The sequence below is a fragment of the Pelobates fuscus genome, chromosome 1 (genome assembly GCF_036172605.1).
Source record: "Pelobates fuscus isolate aPelFus1 chromosome 1, aPelFus1.pri, whole genome shotgun sequence".
NCBI lineage: Eukaryota > Metazoa > Chordata > Amphibia > Anura > Pelobatidae > Pelobates > Pelobates fuscus.
In genome coordinates, this window is record NC_086317.1 from 168,616,757 (window position 1) to 168,641,610 (window position 24,854).

At 36.9% G+C, this 24,854-nt stretch overlaps 1 protein-coding gene across 5 annotated transcripts in view; it reads right to left on the reverse strand.

Annotated features, from left to right (window-relative positions):
• DCAF6 (DDB1 and CUL4 associated factor 6) overlaps positions 1–24,854 on the reverse strand; it is a 195,544-nt gene that overhangs the window by 65,523 nt on the left and 105,167 nt on the right. The window contains exons 14-21 of one of the 5 annotated variants that reach the window (XM_063452129.1): positions 17,475–17,569; positions 16,040–16,268; positions 14,450–14,491; positions 12,211–12,349; positions 8,461–8,617; positions 7,714–7,802; positions 6,692–6,797; positions 5,940–6,025 (exon numbers count right to left, since the gene is read on the reverse strand). In XM_063452129.1, the coding sequence (XP_063308199.1) occupies positions 5,979–6,025; positions 6,692–6,797; positions 7,714–7,802; positions 8,461–8,617; positions 12,211–12,349; positions 14,450–14,491; positions 16,040–16,268; positions 17,475–17,569 (904 nt within the window). In that variant the 3' untranslated portion in view covers positions 5,940–5,978. Of the gene's footprint in view, positions 1–5,806; positions 6,026–6,691; positions 6,798–7,713; positions 7,803–8,460; positions 8,618–12,210; positions 12,350–14,449; positions 14,492–16,039; positions 16,269–17,474; positions 17,570–24,854 lie in introns of those variants that run through there. The other 4 variants (XM_063452138.1, XM_063452121.1, XM_063452156.1 and 1 more) reach the window with 4 other exon arrangements.

The following is a 24,854-nucleotide window of genomic DNA, read 5'->3' on the forward strand; positions in this document are numbered from 1 at the left end:
ACTCTGTTTAATGTTTGGAAGCTCATTGAGTTCAAGATAGGAATTGTTAGGATGACACGTCACATCCAAACTAAATGTTAATAATGTTTGATAACGTCTATAAGATCTAGATGTTTAATATGCATTTCATATGTAAGTTTTGTGGGGACCTATCTGGCATCCCAGGGAGTTCCCCCCCACCCGAAATCAATTATGTACTTTTCCAGACCTACTTCAAAAAGTTCCTTATACCACCTTTGATTTTTTGCAGATCTATCCAAATCCGTAGTTCTTTTAAAGGACCACTATAGGCACCCAGACCACTTCAGCTCAATTAAGTGGTCTGGGTGCCAGGTCCATTCAGGTTTAACTCAGCCTGCTTTAAACACAGCAGTTTCAGAGAATTTCAGAGAAACTGTAATGTCTACATATGGGCTAATCCAGCCTCTAGTCCATCCCATCAACTATGCATCAGGAGGAATTATCGCCACACACCTAGTCCTGTCCATCTCCATCATAGAACACAAAAAGTTTTAAAATGACGCTGGACGTCCTCACGCTATGTGAGGACCTCCAGCGTCGCCGAAATCCCCATAGGAAAGCATTGTATAATGCTTTCCTATGGGGAGGTCTAATGCCTGTGCGCATTAGGGCGTCCCCTCCGACGGCCGCGTATGCGCATTAATTCTCCCCCGCCGGCTGACGTCGGCGGGGGAGGAGCGCAGGCGGAGCTTGCCCCAGCGCCGAGGGACATCGGTGCTGGACTCCGGTAAGTCATTGAAGGGGTTTTAACTCCCTCAGCAACTTGGGTTGGGGGTGGAGGGGGGCACTAGAGGGTCCTGCAGTGCCAGGAAAACAAATGTTTTCCTGGCACTGGAGAATCCCTTTAACTAGTGAAGGCTCAGAGCCTACATATGTGAGACAGACAGGCATGTGTAAAATACTTTTATTTTTCCTAGAGTGCCACTTTGTGTTGAAAAAAAATATATCATTGACAGCCGCTAGAGGCGCTTCTAACAGTGATTTTCACCCCCTCCCATTTGTAAGTCTTTGATTCATTTTACCCTTGTGGACTGCTTTATATTCTATTCTATTCTTTCTCAATTTCTTTACTAGATCCTTTTCTTACTGGACTCCACTTCTTTAAACCTGACTCTACCATTTATATGGTTACTTTTTTTATCTTGGTTATACATCTTCGTTTTTGGTGATTATATGATGTACCACTCCAGATGATTTAGCCTTTTCTTTTACATATATTCAATACAAACATTGGTGTATTTTGTATATGAGTAAAATAAAGCACATTCATCCATCTACTATGGTGGTGGCATAAATCTAAATATATAGGAAAACAATCTAACATTCAGAATTCATTTTTGTATCCTAAATGTTACAGCATTCCTTCAGTGTATATTTTTGCACTGAAGACTATTTTAAACTTTTTAACAAAGCATAGAAACAAGCCCTTTGATGGAAATACCATTCAAGCTCTTGGTTTTTCAGAGTTTAAAGAAACATACAACACAACACAAAAGGCTTTTTTTAAACTAATTTTATACAATTGTATATAATTTACATAACAGTATTTTAAAGCAACAAGTATTTATATATAGATTTGTTTTAACAATGTCTCTATAAAATATACAAATGAACAAAAAAACATTGTATAACATGAATACAGACATATAACCCACCAATCTGCCTCCTACAAGGAGACGGTTCAGAGTAGTTAAATACATCTGATCAGAAAAGGATAGCTCTTTTATAAATTGTTAAACATATTTCCATCCCGCAGCCAACAGCTCCCTAACATTACATACACAGGAGCTTTAAACATGCTGCAAGCATTTTTACATGTAACCTAGGCACAAATGTTTGTGAACTACATTTCCCATGATGCTCTGCCAGAAAAAAACTTAATTGAGCATCTTGAGAAGTATGGCTTATAAGCATTTTGGGCATCAAGGTTAACCATCACTAGGGGGTTTATTTACTCAACACATTACTGTTAGGAATACAAAGATGTATTCCTAACCCTATAGTGCCCCTGCGACCCCCTCACCCACTTACCTGACTCCAGCACTGAGGTCCCTCTGCTCTTCCGCCGTCGTCAGCCGATTGAGGGACCTATCATGAATGCGCAGCAAGCACTGCTCGCATTAGTCCTTCTCTGTAAGAAAGCATTGGATCAAACGGGCTTTGCTTGTGAAACTGCAGGAAGCACCTGCAATGGCCATCTGGTAGACAGTTAGATGCAGTCTTAATCCTGAATTAAAATATTGCAGTTTCTCTAAAACTGCAATGCTTTACATTGCAGGGTTATGGGACCTGCACCCGGACCACTTCAATAAGAAGAAGTGGTCTAGGTGCCTATAGTGTCCCTTTAAAAATGTTTATAGCGAATAAACCCCTAAGAGAGAGGAAGTGCATAGTGAAGTATCAATATCCATGAAAAAAATGATATAATTCAGACTGGCAAACAGACTCTTATTTATATAAAATATTTGTAAAACAACAGCAATTCCAAAAATACAAAAAAATATAAGCATTCACATCCATGGCTATTGTAAAATGTTATCAGTGTAAGGAATTACGTCAATATGCACTATTGGGTATACTTCCACAACAGGCAATATAACAACCCTCTGATGTGTGCGCCCATCAAGGAGAATCAAACTGCTCAATTTCCCATTGTTGTCACAGAGGAGACTAGGTTAGTCTACAGAGTCTGGCCCATATCAGGAATGATGCTAAATGGACCAGCTAAATGAACATCCCATGGAAAAGAAGATTCTTAAAACCCACGTGAAGCAACTAACTTGATAAAAACAAACATTCTTTATCTGGCATCTATTAGTAAACCTGTAACAATTGAAGCTAATGTCATGTTTTGGTAGAAATGCAGGATTTTTCCTGTTTGCACAAGTAGTCAGTTGATAATTTAGCAGATTGCACTGTAATAAATAACCAAGGTAGTACCATGTGTTTGGAATATATTAATGCAATCAAAACACCAGCATCACATGTACCAGGAGGTCGACAGATCACCACAACATATTCTTTAACCCTTCAATTAAGTACATAGGTGTTATTTACTAAGCAAAGAACTGACCACTTAAGTGCAAATTTCAGGCCTAGCTAAAAGGAAAATATTCCAGTTTTGCTATTGTGAACGAAAATTTGCAATTCACTTATTTTATTGCTTGGTGAATAAACATGACAAGGGTATGACTGTAGATATCTAATAAGGACCGTTGAATTAACCATATTATGTACACATCTTTGGCAATTAATTGGGGAAAGAATTCCCAATATTGGGATTTTAAATGGAATGTTAATACTGTTCAGGACAGTTGGGATTGTAACTCTCTGCAATAAATGGTTTATAATGAATAGCTTGATCTTGGAGGATATACTAGTTGACAGGTCTATGATGGTTTAGTACTCATAATGGCATGGTAAAATTAGAGTTAGAACACAAACTCCAAGGGGCAACATGCTGGATGCATTGCTGCTCTTGTACTGCTAAGTCATTTTTCACACCTTTTAAATCTCCATTTTACACACACTTAAATTAACCAGGTTTCCGCATACGTATGTATGCCTGTACTGAATGATTTGTCACAAAATATGCCTTTCATTGTTTAGAGCAGTGAAGACTTCCAAAATAAAATTAGCGTTACTAGATTTCCCAGTACACTGCATAAATAACATTTTGTGTCTTTTGCAGTATTGTTGTAGTAAGATTATAGGGACATTAAGGAACATAACCACTATAGCTCATTGGACTTCAACGTTAGGCTAACAACCACACTACTAACCAAAGGTTGGACTGATCCACATTATTTGAATAGTAGGATTATATTTATTGCATTTTTTCTCATTTTCTTCTGCTAAAAGAGGACATATAAATAATGCATGGCACGACTGTGCTACAATCAATAATTGCTGTGGTATGCATTTCTTTCAAGTACCCATTTCTAACAAGAAATACAGTATTGCAATTTTAAAGGTTTCTTTAAATGGCTATTATTATTCATCGCAAAAAAGTGCTGAATATTGGTACTAGCAACATAAAAGAGGCAGCATTGAGAGTAGCAAATGGGACAATCTGAGCACAAATCCAAAATATTAAACCTACCTTATCAAACAAAATATTATAAACATATTATAGAGGGAGTAATTTGGGAGCTTTTTATGGTCCAAGTAATGCTTTCTGAACAGATTGAAAAAAAAATGTGATTATCATTTATAATGTTTTGTTCTGTATGGATTAAAACGAAAAAAAAAAAAAAAGTTTGCTTCAAGGGGAAAGTCATACTCATACCACCCAAAATTGGGCCGTGTGAAATTGGCAACAGACTAAGGCAAGAGATGACTTGCTTCAACCCAGAGTGCAGTTTATTGACAGATAAGTGTATGGATGAGACATGTAAGTCAGTATATTCATATAAAACTGTAAATTAAATATATTCAAAATCTGAGAGATACTGAAGTCAAATATCTACTACAGACTATCCCCCCAAAAATCCTCAAAATTATAAATAAATACATATTTTCAGAATACTCTGAAGTTTGGATCTTGAAGCTTTTTGAGGTCATTAATTGATCTCAGTTGTACATTTAAGTGCAATAGAGTTACAGAGAATGTTTTATTCACTTTCCTATAACTTATAATTTGTGCATATGTAAATGTGTAAATATGGACTGCCACCGGTCCTCTTGTTTTACTGATTAATACAATGTATGTAGTATACTATGAAGGTGGCTAAAGTATGCATGAATCCTACTTTGTGTCTGGAGCTCAGATTTTGCCGTTTAACACTGAATTTGTTGGACTTTGGAACACAAACAGGTGGATAAAGAGTATCTGGACAGTGAGGACAGTGACCACTGCTCACACTGCTTGCTTGACACAGTGCAACAGTGCAGACAGAAGGAGAGTATCACATACAAACTTTGCATCCTATCCTATGCAACTGCAGACAGGGGAGACAGTATACGAACCATATAAGCACGTCACTGTCCTTATAGAGGGGAGAATTATTTAAAGAGGTGATGCAAGGGTGACTGATGCTCATTGCAAAACATATTACTGGCTAAACATTGCTAGGCTTTGTTCTCTACTAATAAATCCACACTGCATAGCGTTTTGGTTTTTTTGTAGAAGCCATGAAGGTGGGTATGATATATGCATGAATTCAACATACTATTTATTTGTTCATAGCAGATGGTAGTACAGCCAAATTCTGCCTGAAATATCTCATGGATGCATTCTTCAAGTGATGTCCTCAAATGTTTTTTTGTTTTGTTTGTTTTTTTAACACATCTGGACACTCTTACTTGGCCAGAAAACACATTTTACCATATGACTGGGAGTTGGTGTTAACTACATTGCAAACTCAGAAGTTTAAACTAAGTTCATGTGGAATCACAATCCCCCATCAAATTCAAAAGGGATTCTATGTACTGGTAGGGATTTGAGCAACTCCATGCATTTTCCATGCTTTAGAACCTAGCGTTGCCCCAGATACGAGAATATCTCCAGTTTTACCTTGTTAACTATTTGTGCAAGCCAGTGTTTACTTTTCTGGCTCTCATTAAAAAGATCTTACGTCCCATCAATAATGTATGTTATATTATGTAAAACTTCACAAACTCATGCTTTTCAGCCATGCAAAATTATCCAGAATTTCTCTTTCCCAATAAAGTATCATAATGGATTAAAATGGCAAAGTTATACACATTTATTGTATCCTGAAAGCATGATATAGCTTTGGGGGAAAAAAAAACAAAAAAAAAAAAAAACACTTTGTTGGTAAACAAAATGCACATCCCTTGAAAAAAAAAAACAAAAACAAAAAAATAACCTTGCATTTAGGAAGAAAAGGAAAATACGAAAACATAGATGTGCAAACCAAAAAGCATAAGAGCGATTCTTAAGAAAAATATAGTACTTATAACAATATTTGAAATGCTTTTGACTGAAGTGCAAATCACCCATCTTCATTTGGGTTTTCTTGACTAGCACCTTCAGATCGATCTGTGAATACAAAGAATTACAACGTTATAAAAAAATAATTCACCCACGATAAGCAATTCACCATAACAATTTTACATAACCATTATTAAATAGGTAATTTTGTCTGCAACTATTTGATCTTTATACTAGATTTCAGTTGTAAAATCTCCATTAAGTATTTCTGACCTGACACCAAAGTGAAGTTTTAATATATTTAATAAATGCAAATTTATCTTCAGGACCGTTCTGGAATTGAAGATCAACAGAGCGGTAATCATTTACCTACCAACTAATACCCTGTATCACTAAGCGTTTATTGTGAACCTTAGAAATGAGTTTCACCATTTTATATTGTAAGAGTTCTTCTTATGGGGGGTTTTTCGTATGGGAATAAAATATTGTAACTATATTACACTATGTCAGTATCTTTTCTATTGAAGGTGGGATACATATAAAGACAAAGTTTACTGTTACAACTACCAAATCCCTACGGACATTTGAAAGCACCCACATAAAGATTGGAATTGGGACTCTTTTTGTTGAATATATTCTTATGGTTGACCCCTATGTGCAATATAGGGGTATATCAACTAAGCGCTGATACTATTTCTATTTTATTTTTTTAAAATATAAAAGTTGTTTGCATTCGATTGTGGTAGCCTGTTACAATCTAAAATCTTTACTCACCTGCCCTTATATGGTTTAGAGAAGCCAGCATCCGCAACATGAAAGATGCTGGAACTGTAATGGTGTTTCGAGTTTCTTCCAGCATCAGTTCATTACGTGAAATCACCTGTTAAATAACAAAAAATACAACACGTATTAAATCCAGACAATAAGCACACACTGATATAAGAATTAATCATATTTGATAAATCACATGAAGTATGCGGTTTTAATGCCCTCCATGTAGTTGCAGTAGAAGAGCGAGTGTATTATTTGCAATTTTTGCAACTGTAGCTATGTTTCACAATACTAGGTTTACCTTCTCTGTTGAATTATGCTTGCTGTTCTTCAAATTTGCCATATCATATTGGAGCTTTTTTTTTTTAAATTAGACTTTGGTTTTGTGTCTTCCCATCCCATCAACTATGCATCAGGAGGAATTATCGCCACACACCTAGTCCTGTCCATCTCCATCATAGAACACAAAAAGTTTTAAAATGACGCTGGACGTCCTCACGCTATGTGAGGACCTCCAGCGTCGCCGAAATCCCCATAGGAAAGCATTGTATAATGCTTTCCTATGGGGAGGTCTAATGCCTGTGCGCATTAGGGCGTCCCCTCCGACGGCCGCGTATGCGCATTAATTCTCCCCCGCCGGCTGACGTCGGCGGGGGAGGAGCGCAGGCGGAGCTTGCCCCAGCGCCGAGGGACATCGGTGCTGGACTCCGGTAAGTCATTGAAGGGGTTTTAACTCCCTCAGCAACTTGGGTTGGGGGTGGAGGGGGGCACTAGAGGGTCCTGCAGTGCCAGGAAAACAAATGTTTTCCTGGCACTGGAGAATCCCTTTAACTAGTGAAGGCTCAGAGCCTACATATGTGAGACAGACAGGCATGTGTAAAATACTTTTATTTTTCCTAGAGTGCCACTTTGTGTTGAAAAAAAATATATTATTGATGTAATGCTCAAATGAAGCCAGTGTGGCAGGTAATCAAATATCTTATGTAGGTGTAGAAAACTTTACACTAATACAACCATAGACTCACCTCTTCTGCTAGTTTCCAGTTGAAGGCCTTGTTTTGCTCCAGTGGAGACCATATTTTGATATTGTAGTCAATCCCGGATGATGCTAAAACTAAACACATTTACAATGAAATGAGTGCTTATTTTATTGCTTAACTAGGTTTATTTAGCGTCAACACATTAAAATAATAAAATAAAACAAAGAAAAGGGAATCTCAGGTCTAAGTTAAAATTTTGCTGAATCTCATTTCATAAAACAAAAGTAAATCCAAACACTAAAGTGGTTTACATCTAAACAGAATACTTCTGTTTTGTTTCACACCTTCTTAGGAAAGTCAAATTAAATATTAGTTATAGATATACACCAGTCATAGTTAATATTCAAACTTACATATGAAATGCATATCAAACATATAGATCTTATAGACATTATCAACATTTAGTTTGGATGTGACGTGTGTCATCCTAACAATTCCTATCTTGAACTCAATGAGCTTCCATACATTAAACAGAGTTCAGATTTGTACAGTTCCCATGCTACATGAATGTAAATGCAGTAAGAAAAACATTTAGTTAGCAAAAAGACATTATGTATACTTCACAAATCATGGTACATATTGTTTATAAAGCATAAAAAAAGGGGAGGTTGGTTGGATTAAAGTTCTTAAAAATGGAACAAGGAGTATGTAAAACAGTGGGACGTTCCCTTTCTAAATCGTAGACTTGCTATTTATAGAGAACACCCAGTATGTATTTGTAAAGTTTCTTACTTGGATCAAATGGATGTGGCTGTAGACAGTTCACCACGTGATTGTCGGCTTCCAGAAGCATTAGATGTTCAGTAGTATGTCTATCCCATATGAAGATATGACCACAATCTGAACCACTCATGACAAAGTTCTTACCCCAGAAACAAGCTTCTTTGATCTGTAGATTGAATGTTAGAAAGAAATAGGAGAATCAGAAGCTGCATCATTAATGCTGTGGAAACATGAAGTGGTATGTTCACCTTTAAAAAGGGAACCTGTGGCACCATAACAAAATCAGAGTTAAGTTGATATGGTGCTAGAAAAGTACCTGGTACATGCTTAACTTTAGGAGTTAAACCCAAAAGTCATCTCTCCCACTGTCCTCATAGACAGCCACACAAATTATGCTAAGGGTCATCTGTACGGCTCCGGACACCTGCAAATCATGCCCAACAATTTTCCCTAGAGCAGTGGTCCCAGGCTTTTCTAAACACCAAGGGCACAACTAGCTGTATTAATCACTTCGAGGCACAAAAAAAGTTACTGATGAGGTGGTACTTAACTCATCAGCGGCTAAAACTCAATTTTCCTTAAATGTCTCACTCATGTTGGAGTTGGACTTGCATACATTCTGGCAAGTCTGATTTGGCTCCCGGCTTGTGAGTACATGACCTTTACCTTCTTCCTTTTTTAATACATATTTTACTGTATTACACTATATGTTTTTATTTTAGGAAGCTATAAGAAGTGTGATCCACCACTTGTATGTATTTCTTTTGCTATTGTTAGAGTGGTTTGAGGGGTCCCACTCAGGTGGTTACAACAATTTTATTGTCACACGATATCACTTTTTCCTACTGTATTAGTTTTATTTATTTGCATACATTCTGGCAGCAAGTGAGTTCCTTAATACACTCCGTGAGAGGACTCCACTTATCACTTTCACCTAGAGCCCTACATACACCTCTTGCAGAGAACCATGGTTCAGCATGTTTTAGTAGCAGACAGCATTTCTTTAGCAGTCGCAAGGAAATTCCCTTTACCCTCCTCAATGTCAGGAGTACCGGAGAGGCTGGCCAGTAACAGAATATATGAGATGTCCCATGCACTCTCTGGGTCTTTCTGTCAATTTGACAAAGCCTGGTCTCTATGGTATATGGTAGAGATTTAACAGCAGTATGCTATTGATGGGTCCTAGATCTCTGCTTGGATGTTGATGTGGGTACTAACAAATAAGCTACACCAACGCTGACGTTTTTCCTTGGTGATAAAGTTTTTAAAGCTGTATCTGTTCTGTTTTGCAGGGTTTAAATGCTTCTATTGTCAGCCATACTGACAGCCACTAGAGGTGCTGCGATTAAAATTAATCTATATCAATCAGATGGGCTCATAGATAAATTTTGCAAACGCGGACAAGTCTCCCTATGCTTTCCTAAGGAAAAATAATGGAATGGCTGAGATTATCAAGACTTTTGATCTCAGCCAAGAAGGAGAAGGCAGAGCGTAGCATGACATGGGACAAAAAATGACTAAACTTATTTTTTTACTTCTTACTGGGGGGTGGGCGAAGGGCATTTCAACTAAACAGTGAGTAGGACACTAAAACATTTGCATTCCGGACGCTATAATGTTCCTTTAAAGGGAAACCCTTAACATTACACTGTAAAAACCTAGCACAAATTCTAGATTTTCTTTTGGCTTAGCAACAAAAGTTGTTTAATTGCCTCTGCCCATATGGGTTTCATGGTAATTTGACTTTGATTAAGTGCTCTATTCATACAGACACACACCTTACGGTCCTCCTCTCCACCTCCCCATATGCTTCCAATACTGAATTTTAATTGCTAAAAAATGCTGAATTGTATTGATTATTGTCAAGGCTTCAATGTAGCTTTCCGGTTTTCTGGATCCAGCAATATATGCTACTTTCAGTACGCTTTTATTGAATTCATTCACTTATATGTATGCTAATTATTTTTTAATCGTTTTTTTTTCTTCTCAAATATTAATACACAGACTTCAATTGTTAAATTAATTATTCAAGATTATTTTATATCATGGGCATGGTTACCATCCTTTGGTTCGATTACACACCAGACAATATGTTTTATCAGCTGTTTATCAGCTCCTGATAAGCCTTTTACCGGTATGGATCGATTTAAATCCTTCTTTTAGGCTCATGGGAAACTTATAAATATCGTTTTGAATATAGAATCCAATAAATATGTTTAACATAGAAAATTTTGGATTTGGCAATTTTATTCCATTTATGCAAGACATGATTCTCAATAAATGGCTTTGAAAATTTGACTGCTACAAGCAGACAATAAATGGTTTAGTCTAGTTAAATAAAACCCTATAGGAGTCAAAATGTCCCCCATATTAGCACAAGGGAGTAGCTGAGTGGAAGGTAGCTGCTCGCTGTCAAAAAATAAATAAATTAAAAGAAACAGTGACTGGGCAGCTACCTCCACAAGCATACTATGACAGAAACACAAACCGCCAATACCCCCAACGTTTCAGCACCAACCAGCTGCCTTTTCAAGGGTGTTTGTATCCCTGCTTACCTGTGTCTAGACAGGCTTTTTTTGTTTAATAAAGGATTTTTATATTTTGTAGTGGTGGTTATAGTGTACATTCTCTAATCTTGTAATTCATTGTTGTTAGGGCACTTGAGGGAGTGCCTGAGAGAATTTGCACCTAGTGTTCTATCCTACTTATGTTGTCTCTCCATGCGTCGTCATTGTTATGGTCATGATAAAAGGCATATTTATTGGATATGTCTCAAGCAGTTGAACAAAATTCTAGGAGCCGAACAGAATAAATGAGTCAACATTATATTCAGTTAAAATTCAATAACATTTGTAATTGAATCAAGGCCTTTGTGTTAAGTTTTGTGTATAATTACTCCGTGCTTTTTGCACAGTTATTAAGCGTTGCACCCTTGACCAACTTATAATGCTGCAGAATATGTTGGTACTTTGTAAATCGATAATTATTAATGACAGCATGTAACACCCCTTATTGTAGTTACCTAGATGGTAGACACTAGAGGTAGGAGTAGGAATATTAGGGGGCTGCTTACTAGGCTGACCAAAAGAGATTTTTTAAATTATTTTTTATTATTATTTTTTTTCTATTTAAAGTTACTCCAAGAACCAGTTCAGTGATTTGATGTGGTCATGGTGTCTGGAGTCTGTATGTGCATCATGCGGGGTCTCATCAACCAGCCCGGAACTTGAGTTCTAGGCTGACTAATATCAATTTTGTACAACCCTTGTTGGCTGACTCTCTCAGCCAATGAATGACAACGGCAGTCGAAACAGCTTTTCTTTTGCGGCTCTGCAGAAGCAGGAAGTAATTCACTACTAGACCACCAAGGAGCAGAAGGAACCCGGTGAGGATGCAAACTTTGCTAAATGGTTTACCCAAATACTGGGGCAATGCACCATGGTACTCCTACCATCATAACCACTACAGTCGGCTGTAGTGTATAAGATGATTGGAGTAACTTTTTAATTCTACTTATTTATGTCCTTTCTTTCTAGCCTAGTCCATACTGGTAAGGATGGGCTCTGAGTAAATTGACACTTTTACTATTCAGGACAGAGTGTAAACATATCATATCCATGATGGTGTTTGTTAAAGCATCACACAAATATTTCATTAGGAAACTTTAGGAACTATTCTGTGATAGTACATATACATACATGCTAAATCTTTCCTTTTCTGTAATTTCTCTTAGAAACCTTAATTATTTTAAATTCTTACCATAGTCCGAGAATTCCGATGACCTTTGTAAACGATCTTTGAAGAAGGCTGGCGTACATTTTGCATGTCCATTTCTTCTAACTCTTTCCTTTCTTTTCGTCTTCTAAAGAGTTCTTGAATACGAGCTGCAGCAGATCTCCTAGGAACAGAAGTGGCAAGTCGATAAAATGATCTTACATATCTCTGTCTATCTATAGATAGAAGGAGAGAGAGCAAGCAAAAGAGATATTATATATTCTTTCAGACAGTCATGCTAAGCTATCAAACCAAGCAAACAATGAATAACAAACAAATCTCAGGGTGTTAAGGACTGGTTTACCAATTAGATTCCTAGCATAAAAGTAAGACAATGTGTTTTAAATAAAATAAATGGTAGTTTATGGCCCAAGTAGCCATATGTATTTTTGGTAGAGGCTTTATTTGTTTTAGCATTCTTCTAGTTAACGGAGCATCAGAGGAACGTAACAGCTTGTAGCAGTCAATTTTAAAATTAGGAGATCGTAATACTTGGAGAAAGAAAGAATTATAGAAAGACAGACTGACAGACAGTGTGCAAAATAGCTGAAATACCGTCTAAAAAGGCAATTCTTTGGGAGTGTACAAATGTGATCAATAGCTTGTTCAACATAGTGATGGGATGAACTTTGCCATTTACTGTCGGATAATTAAATCATTAAAAAAAAAAAAAAAAATTACACTTGAAGTAAATAAGATTCACTTACAATGCAGCAGCAAAAGTGAGTCACAATAGTTTGATTGGCAATTAGCAGTATGTGTTAGCTATAAGAAAGGTCTGGAACTCTGTTGGTTCCCTTTGAACAAAAGTGCTGATTATTAAAAAGGTCAAATATTCAGTGTAAAATTTTAAGTGCACCAATCAAGGTAGAGTTTCCTAAAACAGTTTTTTTAGCAGAATGATAGAGCTCTGCTCCAATAGTGGAAATCTCTTACACAGCATTCAAGTAATGGAAGCATTATTAAAGCTGCAATAAAATTAAAAAGGGACAAAAATTACTCCACATTAAAGACTACATGTGGACGAGAACAGCAAAGGCTATAGAGGAGTCTTACTATGATGAAACAGTGCAATCCATGGTTGATCACGTTCCTTTATTTTGAAAGATGAGTGGTCTAAAAAGCTGTGTTTTAAAACAATGTGCCAATGCTTAAAGTTCATGTAAACTCATGGGTTGATAATCTAAAGAGATTTTGTTTTTTTGTTTATTGTTATATTTAGCTTTGCATTCTGGGGGAGTTGCATAAACAATACCATTCAGAGCTGCTGCGTGCATTTTTATTTATTGATTTGAAACTTCCTTAAACCACGTAAACGGTGTATAATGCAATACTTTTTAGAATTAAGTAGGGTGTGATGTTCGTCTTTTTTTTTGTAAATTCGCCATAACTACAACAATTGTGCTCAGATAACCATTGTTACGCTCAGTTATTACAGCAACAGTATATGTAGGATTAAGAATATTCTGTCATTTTACTGAAGTGTAACTATTTACAGGCATGCATTATTCACAAGCCATTCTCAAAACCATTAATTCTTTGCAGTCTTACATCGTAATAATATTTTAAAAGGGGTTACGAACCCCTCTATTATCTTTGCGAAGTGATAGGAGAATAGAGAAAAGTGCACATGAGCAGCCTAGCAAATGGGAAAAAACAAAAAACACAAACACACTGTGTGCAGCTTTTAATGCGAAAAACCAAGATGCCAATATTTGCTTAGACGTTAAATCATGCTAGAATCTATACAAAATATAATACTTCGCAAAGTGAAGGTTAATAAACAAGACCACAAAAAGCTATTTTTTTTTTCATAACTAAAGCATTGTTTTCTATTGTCCAGTATCCTAAACAGTTTACATTTTGTCAGGCAAGCATTTAACAAGCTTAAAAAACATTTAAGGGAATTTTATGAAATACTGAATATACGTTATTTGACAGCCGAATTGCAAGTTTTAGCTGAAAATGCTAAATCGTAAAATTATTTAGTACAAAATGTTTTTCAGCTTAGGTGCTTTGACCTTAATATTGCCAATTTGTCGTCAATTTACCACAATTCACTATATTGGGGTCATTCATGGAACTAAAAAAAAAAAAAAAGAGATCCAGCCATTTATTAATGTTTGGAACACTGGACAGATCTGTTAAGTAAATGTTGGTGGGTTATGTCAAATCGCAAAATTAGTACCATGTTGCAAGTGAAAAATGCATTTTAAAAATTTACCTCGTTAACCTATCACCTACTGATGGTCCACCGATATTTAATCTGGCAAAGCGAAACAAATTAATTAATCCAGACTCCCAGTTTTTACGTCCATGCCGTTTTATTTAAAATTACAATTAAAAATAGGTTAAACTGAGCATTATTGCCAGAATATAAACAGATCATATTGTAAACCTATTGTCATTAAATGCTTCAGCTTTCCTTTTTACCACCTACACTAAAACACACCATATTAGTGAGAATTCTATCATGTTAGATGCTGAAGAATGCTTTTTAATACTATCTCATGCTTGGAAAAAAAATAGCTGATGTCTGTAAAAATGTTTTGCAAAAGGATTAGTGTCTGATATTCCATATTGGTTTAGCATGGTACTCGCATAATTGAAAAGGGACACTGTAGTCACCAGAACCACTACCACTTAATGTAGAGGTTCTGATGTCCACCTATCCCTGCAGGTTGTCCAATTTAAACACTGCTTTTTCAGAGAAAAGGAAGTGTTTACATTGCTGCCTAGTAACTCTTCTAGTGGAAGTTACTCAGATGGCCACTAGAGGTGCTTTCTAGTCCAGTGCTGCACTCTCCCTATAGAGAGACATTGATGAGGAGATGCTGATTGGCGCAGAGTTTTGCCACAAATGCGCAAAAGCCTCCCAATGCTTTTCTTATGGGAAAGAATTGTATTGGCTGAGATCATCAAGATTGAAGATCTCAGCCATGGAAGTGGAGCCAGCTGCAGTGAGACCGACGCTGTGTGGGAGAAAAGGTGAGTCAAATCACCTTTTTACTGCGATCTAAGGGGAGTCGGGGTCCAAAATAGTTTAACACTAGTGTCAGGAATACATGTTTGTATTAGTGACACTATAGTGTTCCTTTAATAATAACCCTGCAAACAGGAAGTGAACCTAGAAGAAGATGTTTGAGAAACCACCGATCATATGAGTGGAGTGATGGGGCTTGCAAGGTGGAGAAGTGTGTGGGAAAGGTTTAATAAATCTTTGCAGCTACAATGCTGCAAAAATAAATATCAACAAAGAATTGTGTGTAAAATAATCACACGTACCAGCGTATTTTAACCTCAGCAAATATACAAGTAGAGATTGTTCTAAAAAGTACTAAAACAAGAAAAATGTGGGCAAGTTGGTAAAGCTATGTCTCCCAATTCTTCCATTGATTTTAATATCTTCTATTTTACTTTGTTTTTTTGGTTCCCCACATGAGCTTAGAAATTGTGCATTGGTTAATGGTAGGAACATATTCAAATTAATAATCAATAATGCTGAAAGGGTCACACTAAGCTACATAACCACTACAGCTTAGTATCGCAGTTATGCCGCCAAGAGTCTCTGGGCGTTGCCCCCTTTTCAGAAAATGCAGGTTTTTCACTGCACCCATTGCCCACACACCTTATCAGATGACCAGAATACAGAATTTACACTACTGTAATATTACAACCAATAATGTCCAAACTGGAGGGTTGTGAAAGGTTGAGAGAGCTAGCGGTGGTTAAGCCACCGAATGTAACTCATGCCACATACATCTGAATAAGTATTATACGATAAAAGGATTTAATATTCCCTGACTTTCCTAACCTGTTTTGTGAGGACTGTGCTCTTGGAGGTAACCGAACGGTCTCATCATCACTGTCTGTTTCGTGATAATTGGAACTCATAGAAGATGATTCAGTCGGATTTGAATTTGCTGAGGTTTGCGGTTGATCTTCTTGACCTGAAGAACTAGTTTGCTGATCAGGACTTTTAGAAGTTTCTTTTGTAGTGCTTTCAGTTGCCTGTTCAAACTGTGCTGTACTCTCAGATGTGCCTGAAAAAAAAAAAAAAAGAGATATTTATCTGTAACAGTGAACATAAGGCCCTACAAATTATAGGTCTACCCAAAGGGACACTATAGTCACCAGAACAACTGCAGCTTATTGTGTTTGTTCTGGTGAGTAGAATGCAGAAAATGCAGTGTTTATATAACAGCCTAATAATAACTCCATTGGACACTTCTCAGATGGCTGCTAGAGCTCCTTCCTTGGGCAGTGCTGCACAGTAAGCAGCACTGCCATTCAGTGTCTCCACCCTCTGCATTCAGACACTTAACTTTCCTCATAGAGATGCATTGATTCAATTAATCTCTGTATGGGTAGATGCTGATTGGCCAGGGCTGTGTTTGACTTTTGCTGGCTCTGCCCCTGATCTGCCTCTTTGACAGTCTCAGCCAATCCAATGGGGATACATTGTGATTGGCTAAGACCACCACTTCTGATGATGTCAGCAGACACAGGCAGTTTCAGAAGCAGACAGGGGCAGAGCCAGCAGCTTCAGACCCTTAATAAAAGTAAGATTTTACTATATTTAGGGAGGCAAATAGGGGGGGAAGCAGGGGGCTAGATGGTGGTTTTAACACTAAAGGGTCAGGAATACATGTTTGTGATCCTGACCCTAAAGTGTTCCTTTAAATAGGCAGATTTCCATTTCCATCTATAATATTACACTCAAAATATATTTTTGCAATATTAAACAATCTTAGCGGGCTATAGTGGAAATGGTCCTTTAATGTAGAATACACCATTTATCTTATAATCTTAGTACATATGTTATTAACGGGCTACTCTAAGCAACATGACAACTTAATTGATTTGAAGCAATCATGGTGCTTAGAGTCTGTATGTTTAGGGTCTGAATGTTTCACATTAAAACAACATTGATGCCAGTGGTGTAACTCCACCTTCAGCATGGTCATTGGGGAATGTATTATCAGTCCACAATAGGAGTTCCGGGGCTGTGTAGTTTAAATTTTCAATGAGTGAGCGACAGTATCAGAATCCACGTTCTGCAAGCATGTTGTAAGCCTCCTGTAGAAGAGACCCAGCTCCCTGCGGTGACGTATGTAACAGGGCCAATTACCAGGGCACAATGCCAAGGTACTCCAACCATCAGAGGGCAGTAGTGGTTATGCTATATTGAATATCCTATTAATGCTGATAGACTAGACTAAATGAAATGAAAATGTCATTTACCGTACCTTCCATTTCGCAAGGTGGCATGGGTTCAGCTGCTGTTGCACTATCCTCTGTGCTGCCTACTTTCACAGCTACTGAACTTGAAGCTGTATTACTCCTAGTAAAACAAAAAAAAAAAGGATCATTTGAATAACATCCAATATCTTTGATTGAAATGAAACAAGTTGTACAAGTTGTGAACAAAACAAAACGTAAACAAAACCTGGCATTTGCGCTATGTGTCTGTCCAACCGTAATTCACCTCTTTCATATTAAATGCACCCCCCTTATTATATATCATTTTATTCAGGGGAAACATGGCTTTCATTTAATATCAAATATTTAGCTATAAAACATAATTTAATATGAAAAAAATTGGAGAAAATAAGATTTTTTAAATTTTTTTAGTTCTACATGACATTTTAACTGTCAATGTTATAATACTGTTTGCTTTTACTGCAATAAAATACACATATTTGTATTCAGCAAAGTCTCACGTGTAAAACAGTACCCCCTATGTACAGGTTTTATGGTGTTTTGGGAAGTTACAGGGTCAAATATAGCACGTTACATTTGAAATTGAAATTCACCAGATTGGTTACGTTGCCTTTGAGACTGTATAGTAGCCTAGGAATTAAATTTACACCCATAATGGCATACCATTTGCAATAGTAGACAACCCAAGGTATTGCAAATGGGGTATGTCCAGTCTTTTTTAGTAGCCATTTGGTCACAAACACTGGCCAAAGTTAGCGTTAGTATTTGTTTGTGTGTGAAAAATGCAAAAAACGCCAATTTTGGCCAGTGTTTGTGACTAAGTGGCTACTAAAAAAGACTGGACATACCCCATTTGCAATACCTTGGGCTGTCTACTATTGCAAATGGTATGCCATCATAGGGGTAATTTTCATTCTTGGGCTACCATAGGGTCACAAAGGCAACGTAAGCAATCTGGCGAATTTTAATGTGAAAAAAAAGAAACACAAGTCTTCTATTTGACGCTGTAACTTTTGAAAACTCCATATAACCTGTACATGAGAGGTACTGTTGTACTCGGGAGACTTCGCTGAACACAAATATTTGTGTTTCAAAACAGTAAAAAGTATTGCAGCAATAATATCGTCCGTGTAAGTGCTGTTTGTGCGTGAAAAATGCAAAAACCGTCACTTTTACTGGCGATATCGTTGTAATACATTTTACTGTTTTGAAACACTAATATTTGTGTTCAGCGAAGTCTCCCGAGTAAAACAGTACCCCCCATGTACAGGTTTTATGGTGTCTTGGAAAGTTATAGGGTTAAATATAGTGCTAGCAAATTAAATTACCTTTACTTTCGGCATGGGTTGTCAGGCAGGTCCCGCTAATTGTAATTAATTAGGATACCTAATTATGTAAAATTATTACATAAATATATGTGTAGAATTAATATATGTATATATATATAATTTTTTTAATATGTTTATTTATATATAGGTATATATATATATATATATATATAGTGATATATACGTATATATTTATGTATATAGATATATTATTTCGTTCAACGTGTATTTTGATATAAATATATATATATTAATATCACAATACAGTTAGAACGAAACACCACATCTATATATTTAATTATTTTTAATTTTATTTTTTTACGTATTTACATATTTTTTATATTATATATAAATATATATATATAACAATAATTATATATATATATTTAATCAGTATCAGTCTACGTGTAATTTGATATTAATATATTTATATATATATTAATAGTAAAATACACCTAGACAGTGTATGTGTGTGTGTATATATATATATATATATATGATATATATATGATATATATATGATATCAGTGTATATTTTTTTTATTTTTTTTACACTTATTTTAAAAAATGTTTATTTGATTTCAGCCAGCAGGGGGACTAACTGTCATTACAGAAATTATAAATCTGTAAAAAAAAAAGTTTTAAGAAAGTTTAGGAAAGTTTAAAAACACTAATAAGCAAAACAAAAGTTTAAAAACTAGTTTTAAAAAGTTAAAGTTTAAAAAAGTAAAAAAAAAAAATACATTAAAAAATACTCGTTACCACTACACCTGGAACAAACTAGAGAAAAAATGATCCCACGCTAAGGTTCAAAATATGCCTTTTGAATTACCCCAGGGTGTATTCTTTAATAAATAGTATGTGTTTGGGGGGAAGTTTCAATAACCAACCATCTAAACTACTCCAAAATGGAACATGGACACATCGCAAAAATTCAAAGTTTGAAAAAAACTGGAATGGCTGCGTCTCAAATGTGCCCCTCCAATGTCCACATATACCTGGCAAAAGTACATACAGGGGTATTGCTGTACTCTGCCGATATAGCTGAGCAACATATGAAGTATTATGCAGTCGTAGCACACATAAGGTTTGCAAAATATACTGTGCAAACTCACTTTGTGTGTCAAAAAGGCAGAAATAACGCTTATTACCACTACACTTGGTACAAGCTAGCGGAAAAATGATCCCACGCTAAGGTTCAAAATATGCCTTTTGAAATACCCTAGGATGTGTTCTTTAAGAAATTGTATGCCTTTATGGTGTAGTTGTAATATGTAGCCTGCTCAAGTGCTCCAAAGTGGAACACGGACACATCAAAACTCATGAAAATTCACACATAAAAACGTAAACTTGTCACGTCTCTTTTACAGCACTGTAACTTCACAAAATATTGCCAAAGACATACAATGGGGGAGTCATTTTACTCAGAAGACTTAGCTGAGCATAATTTGGGGGGTTTGAACTTAGTGGCACATATGAAATATACAAAATGCCCAGCAAAAATGTAATCCGCATGTAAAAAATGCCCAAAATAATTTTTACCACATACTTTGGCATATATTGGTGAAAAAAATGGGGGCATGTTAAGGCACAATATGCACCATATGAGATACCCTGGAGTGTCTACTTTTACAAATGGTAGGCCTTTGTGGGTTTTATTTGAACAGTCAAACTGTTATAATACCCCAAATGGAAGCATTGGCTCATTAAATCCGTCTCTCAAAATTCTACTGTGAATACTGAAAAGGACAGGTCTCATATATGGCACTGTAACTTCACGAAATAGTGCCAAAGACATACAAAGGGGGTGTCATTTTACTCAGCAGGTGTAACTGAACACAAAATAAAACTTTGCACAGGAATAGCACACACCAACTTTACAAAATACACATGAGAAGTTCTTTGTTATAAGTTTGTGTGACAAAAAAAAAATTAAAAAAAAAAAATTCTCCAATATAGCAGAGGTTGGCGGTGAAATGACTACGTAGAAAGTGTCAAAACAACCTTAGGTAAATAGCCTGTGATGTCTACTTTATATAAATATATACTTTTGTGTGGCAATTTTGTTTTCTTTTATGGCTATTAAGCTTACAAGACAAACATACCAAATTCTAAAATTGCTCCACATTAAAAGTTTATTTTACTCCTTGTGCTTTGTGACCTGTAACTTCCAAAATAAACTTAAAATCCCAGACACATTATATATTCTGTAATTCAGAACAACTAAATGAATTTATTTTTAATTGCTTTCTTTAACCTGCACTAATTATGCACACATTATTATTGCAAAAAACTGTAAAAAAACAATTTATTTTTGTTGCATTTTTCTGTATTTTTTTTTTTACAATAAATAAGTGTATATATATATATATATATGTGTTACATCAAATTAAAGCCCTTTCTGTCCTTTAAAAAACAGTATATAATATGTGTCGGTGCAATAAACGAGAGAGATGCAAATTGCAGTTGAACGCAAACAGCAAGAAAATGCAAAAAATGCTTGTGTCATTAAGCGTAAGACAAGCTTCTGAAACTGTGTCCTTAAGGGGTTAAACCATTTTAACACTATAATAAGAGTATTATATAACACTATATATATTCTATAAACACTAAATAAGAGTCTTCGGCCACCCACAGCCAAGGCCAAACTGGAGGTACTGCCTTGTAGTCATTCCCACTCATACCAAAAATGGGTGCTCTGATTGGCTGAAAGTAGTCAGCTGACACTCTCAGCCAGTCACAGCTGCCCATTGTGGCTCAGGTTAAGACTATCTCATTAGCCCAACCAGCACAGAAAGGATGTGTTGCCCAGAACTATCCTTTAGCATTAAAACATCAAAAACTGTTTAATGCTGAATAAAAGGACAGTGCCAGGGGACCCCAGAGACTATAATCATTTTAATGAGCTGAAGCCGATACAGTATCTAAAGTGTGCCTTTAAGTAACTAGCTATTTCCTTGACAGGATAGGCAGTCACTCAAAATGGTAAAGGATAAAGAAAATGTAGAACAAACTTGAGCCAGCTGGCAGAAGCCACAGCAATTGACTCATCGCCCAATTTTGAGACCCAGAAGTGCATTAAGAATCTAGTAACCCTAAAGGCAATAAATCCGGTCCCAAATCCCAACTAAATTATGTGGCCAGGGCAAATGCAAAAAGCACAGCGATCTTCTGAATTTATAAAGCATCAGCAGAAGAGATCACCTATGGAATAAGAGTAAACCATTTGCAGTAGTACTATATCCTGGTGGAACAAAAGTTGGTTTACAAGACAAGATGGAGAAATCTATCTCAGCAAACAAATATGGGTATTCAGTTCCACCATATGGCCATATTGTGTTAGGCCCACCATTACTTCACAGTACCCCAATATCAGTGGGGTATATTTTGGGGATAGCCAATTTTAAGTAGCCTCATAAAAATGTAAAATATTTATTTATGTGTTTGCTATTCCTTAATCTGTATTGTATATACCGTACATTTTGGTCACTACAGCAGCACCATTCCTGCAAGGTGCATTTTCCAGGTTGGAAGATGATCTCACAGCAGGAACACATGTTGTCCGTACAAGATAACAGTCAGTCCTATTTAATTTACACAACTTCCTAACAGATTTTCTACAAAAGCATGCATATTAGCCTTGCCTACGTGCAGCCACAAGTAGCTTTATGTATGAAAAAATACACATGAAGCTATTCAGTAAACAAATGAGAAACTGCACTGCAGCTTCTATTATCTTGCCAAGTACTTTCATTCAGGTCATTTAATAAATTAAAGGACCACTATAGGCACCCAGACCACTTCAGCTTAATGAAGTGGTCTGGGTGCCTGGTCCATCTAGGATTAACCTTTTTTTCTATAAACATAGCAGTTTCAGAGAAACTGCTATGTTTACACTGAGGGTTAATCCAGCCTCTAGAGGCTGTCTCATTGACAGCCACTAGAGGCGCTTGCGTGCTTCTCACTGTGAAAATCATGAGACTGGCTGAATGCGCGCGCAGCTCCTGCCGATGACGTCGCTAGGAAGGATGAGAGGAGGAGGAGGAAAGCTCCCCGCCCAGCGCTGGAGAAAGGTAAGATTTTAACCCCTTCCTCTCTCCAGAGCCCGGTGGGAGGGGGACCCTGAGGGTAGGGGCACCCTCAGAGCACTATAGTGCCAGGAAAACGAGTATGTTTTCCTGGCACTATAGTGGTCCTTTAAGCACATACAGTGAGGGAAAAAAGTATTTGAACCTCTGCTGATTTTGAAAATGTATTTGTCAGTGGACAAACAATCAGTCTATAATTTTAATGGTAGGTGTATTTTAACAGTGAGAGACAGAATAACAAAACAAAAAAATCCTGAAAAACGCATGTCAAAAACGTTATAAATTGATTTGCATGTCAATGAGTGAAAGGAGTATTTGATCCCCTATAAATCAGCAAGATTTCTGGCTCCTAGGTGTCATTTATACAGGTAATGAGCTCTTAAAGGGAGAGATCCTAATCTCAGCTCGTTACCTGTATAAAAAGACACCTGTCCGCAGAAGCAATCAGATTCCAAACTCTCCACCATGGCCAAGACCTTCCAAGAGCTGTCCAAAGACGTCAGGGACAAAATTCTAGACCTACACAAGGCTGGAATAGGCTACCAGACCATTGCCAAGCAGCTTGGTGAGACGGTAACAACAGTTGGTGCGATTATTCGCAAATTGAAGAAACACAAAATAAGTGGTAGTCTCCCTCGGTCTAGTGCTCCATGCAAGATCTCACCTCGTGGAGTTTCAATGATCATGAGAACGGTGAGCCCAGAACCACACAGGAGGATCTTGTTAATGATCTCAAGGCAGCTGGGACCATAGTCACCAAGAAAACAACTGGTAACACACTACGCCGCGAAGGACTGAAATCCTGCAGCGCCCGCAAGTCCCCCCTGTTCAACAAAGCACATGTACAGGCCCGTCTAAAGTTTGCCAATGAACATCTGAATGATTCAGAGGAAAAAACTGGGTTAAAGTACTGTGGTCAGATGAGACCAAAATCGATCTCTATGGAATCAAATCAACTTGCCATGTTTGGAAGAAAAGGAATGCTGCCTATGACGTCAAGAACACCATCCCCACCGTCAAACATGGAGATGGAAACATTATGCTTTGCGGGTGTTTTACTGCTAAGGGGACAGAACAACTGCAACGCATCAAAGGGACGATGGACGGGTCCATGTAGCGTCAAATCTTGGGTGAGAAGCTCCTTCCCTCAGTCAGGGCTTTGAAAATGGGCCGCTGATGGGTATTCTGGCATGTCAGTGACCCAAAGCACACAGCCAAGGCAACAAAGGAGTGGCTCAAGAAGAAGCACATTAAGGTCCTCAATGGCCTAGCCAGTCTCCAGACCTTAACCCCATAGAAAAATCTGTGGAGGGAGCTAAAAGTTCGAGTTTCCAAATGTCAGCCTCGAAACCTTAATGACTTGGAGAGGATCTGCAAAGAGGAGTGGGAAAAATCCCTCCTGAGATATGTGCAAACCTGGTGGCCAACTACAAGAAACGTCTGACCTCTGTGATTGCCAACAAGGGTTTTGCCACCAAGTACTTTTGCCACCAAGAAGTCGAAGGGGTCAAATACTCTCATTCAATCATTGACATGCAAATCAATTTAAAACTTTTTAGACATGAGTTTTTCTGGATTTTTGTTCTGGATTCTCACTGTTAAAATACACCTACCATTAAAATTTATAGAATGATTGTTTCTTTGTCAGTGGACAAATGTTCAAAATCAAATACTATTTTCCCCTCACTGTAAGCGCAACTATAAATCACACAGAAACCCGATGACCAGGGGTTTATGGTGTGCTCCGATTTAGCACTAATGGAGAACTAGGACAAAGTGCACTCCATGCTGCTGATAAAGCAATATCTGTAGTTACGTGTCCAGGACGTTTTTCTGGCCTGCTCCTTCATTGCTGTATATTTTATGAGTTTGTTTTCTATAGGGACATTTTAACAACTAAAGCCATATGATTTATGCAATATATATATTTTTTAATTAGACTAGGTTGGTAGTGCAGCAGGGATCCAATGAATGCCCCTGGAGATTTAAT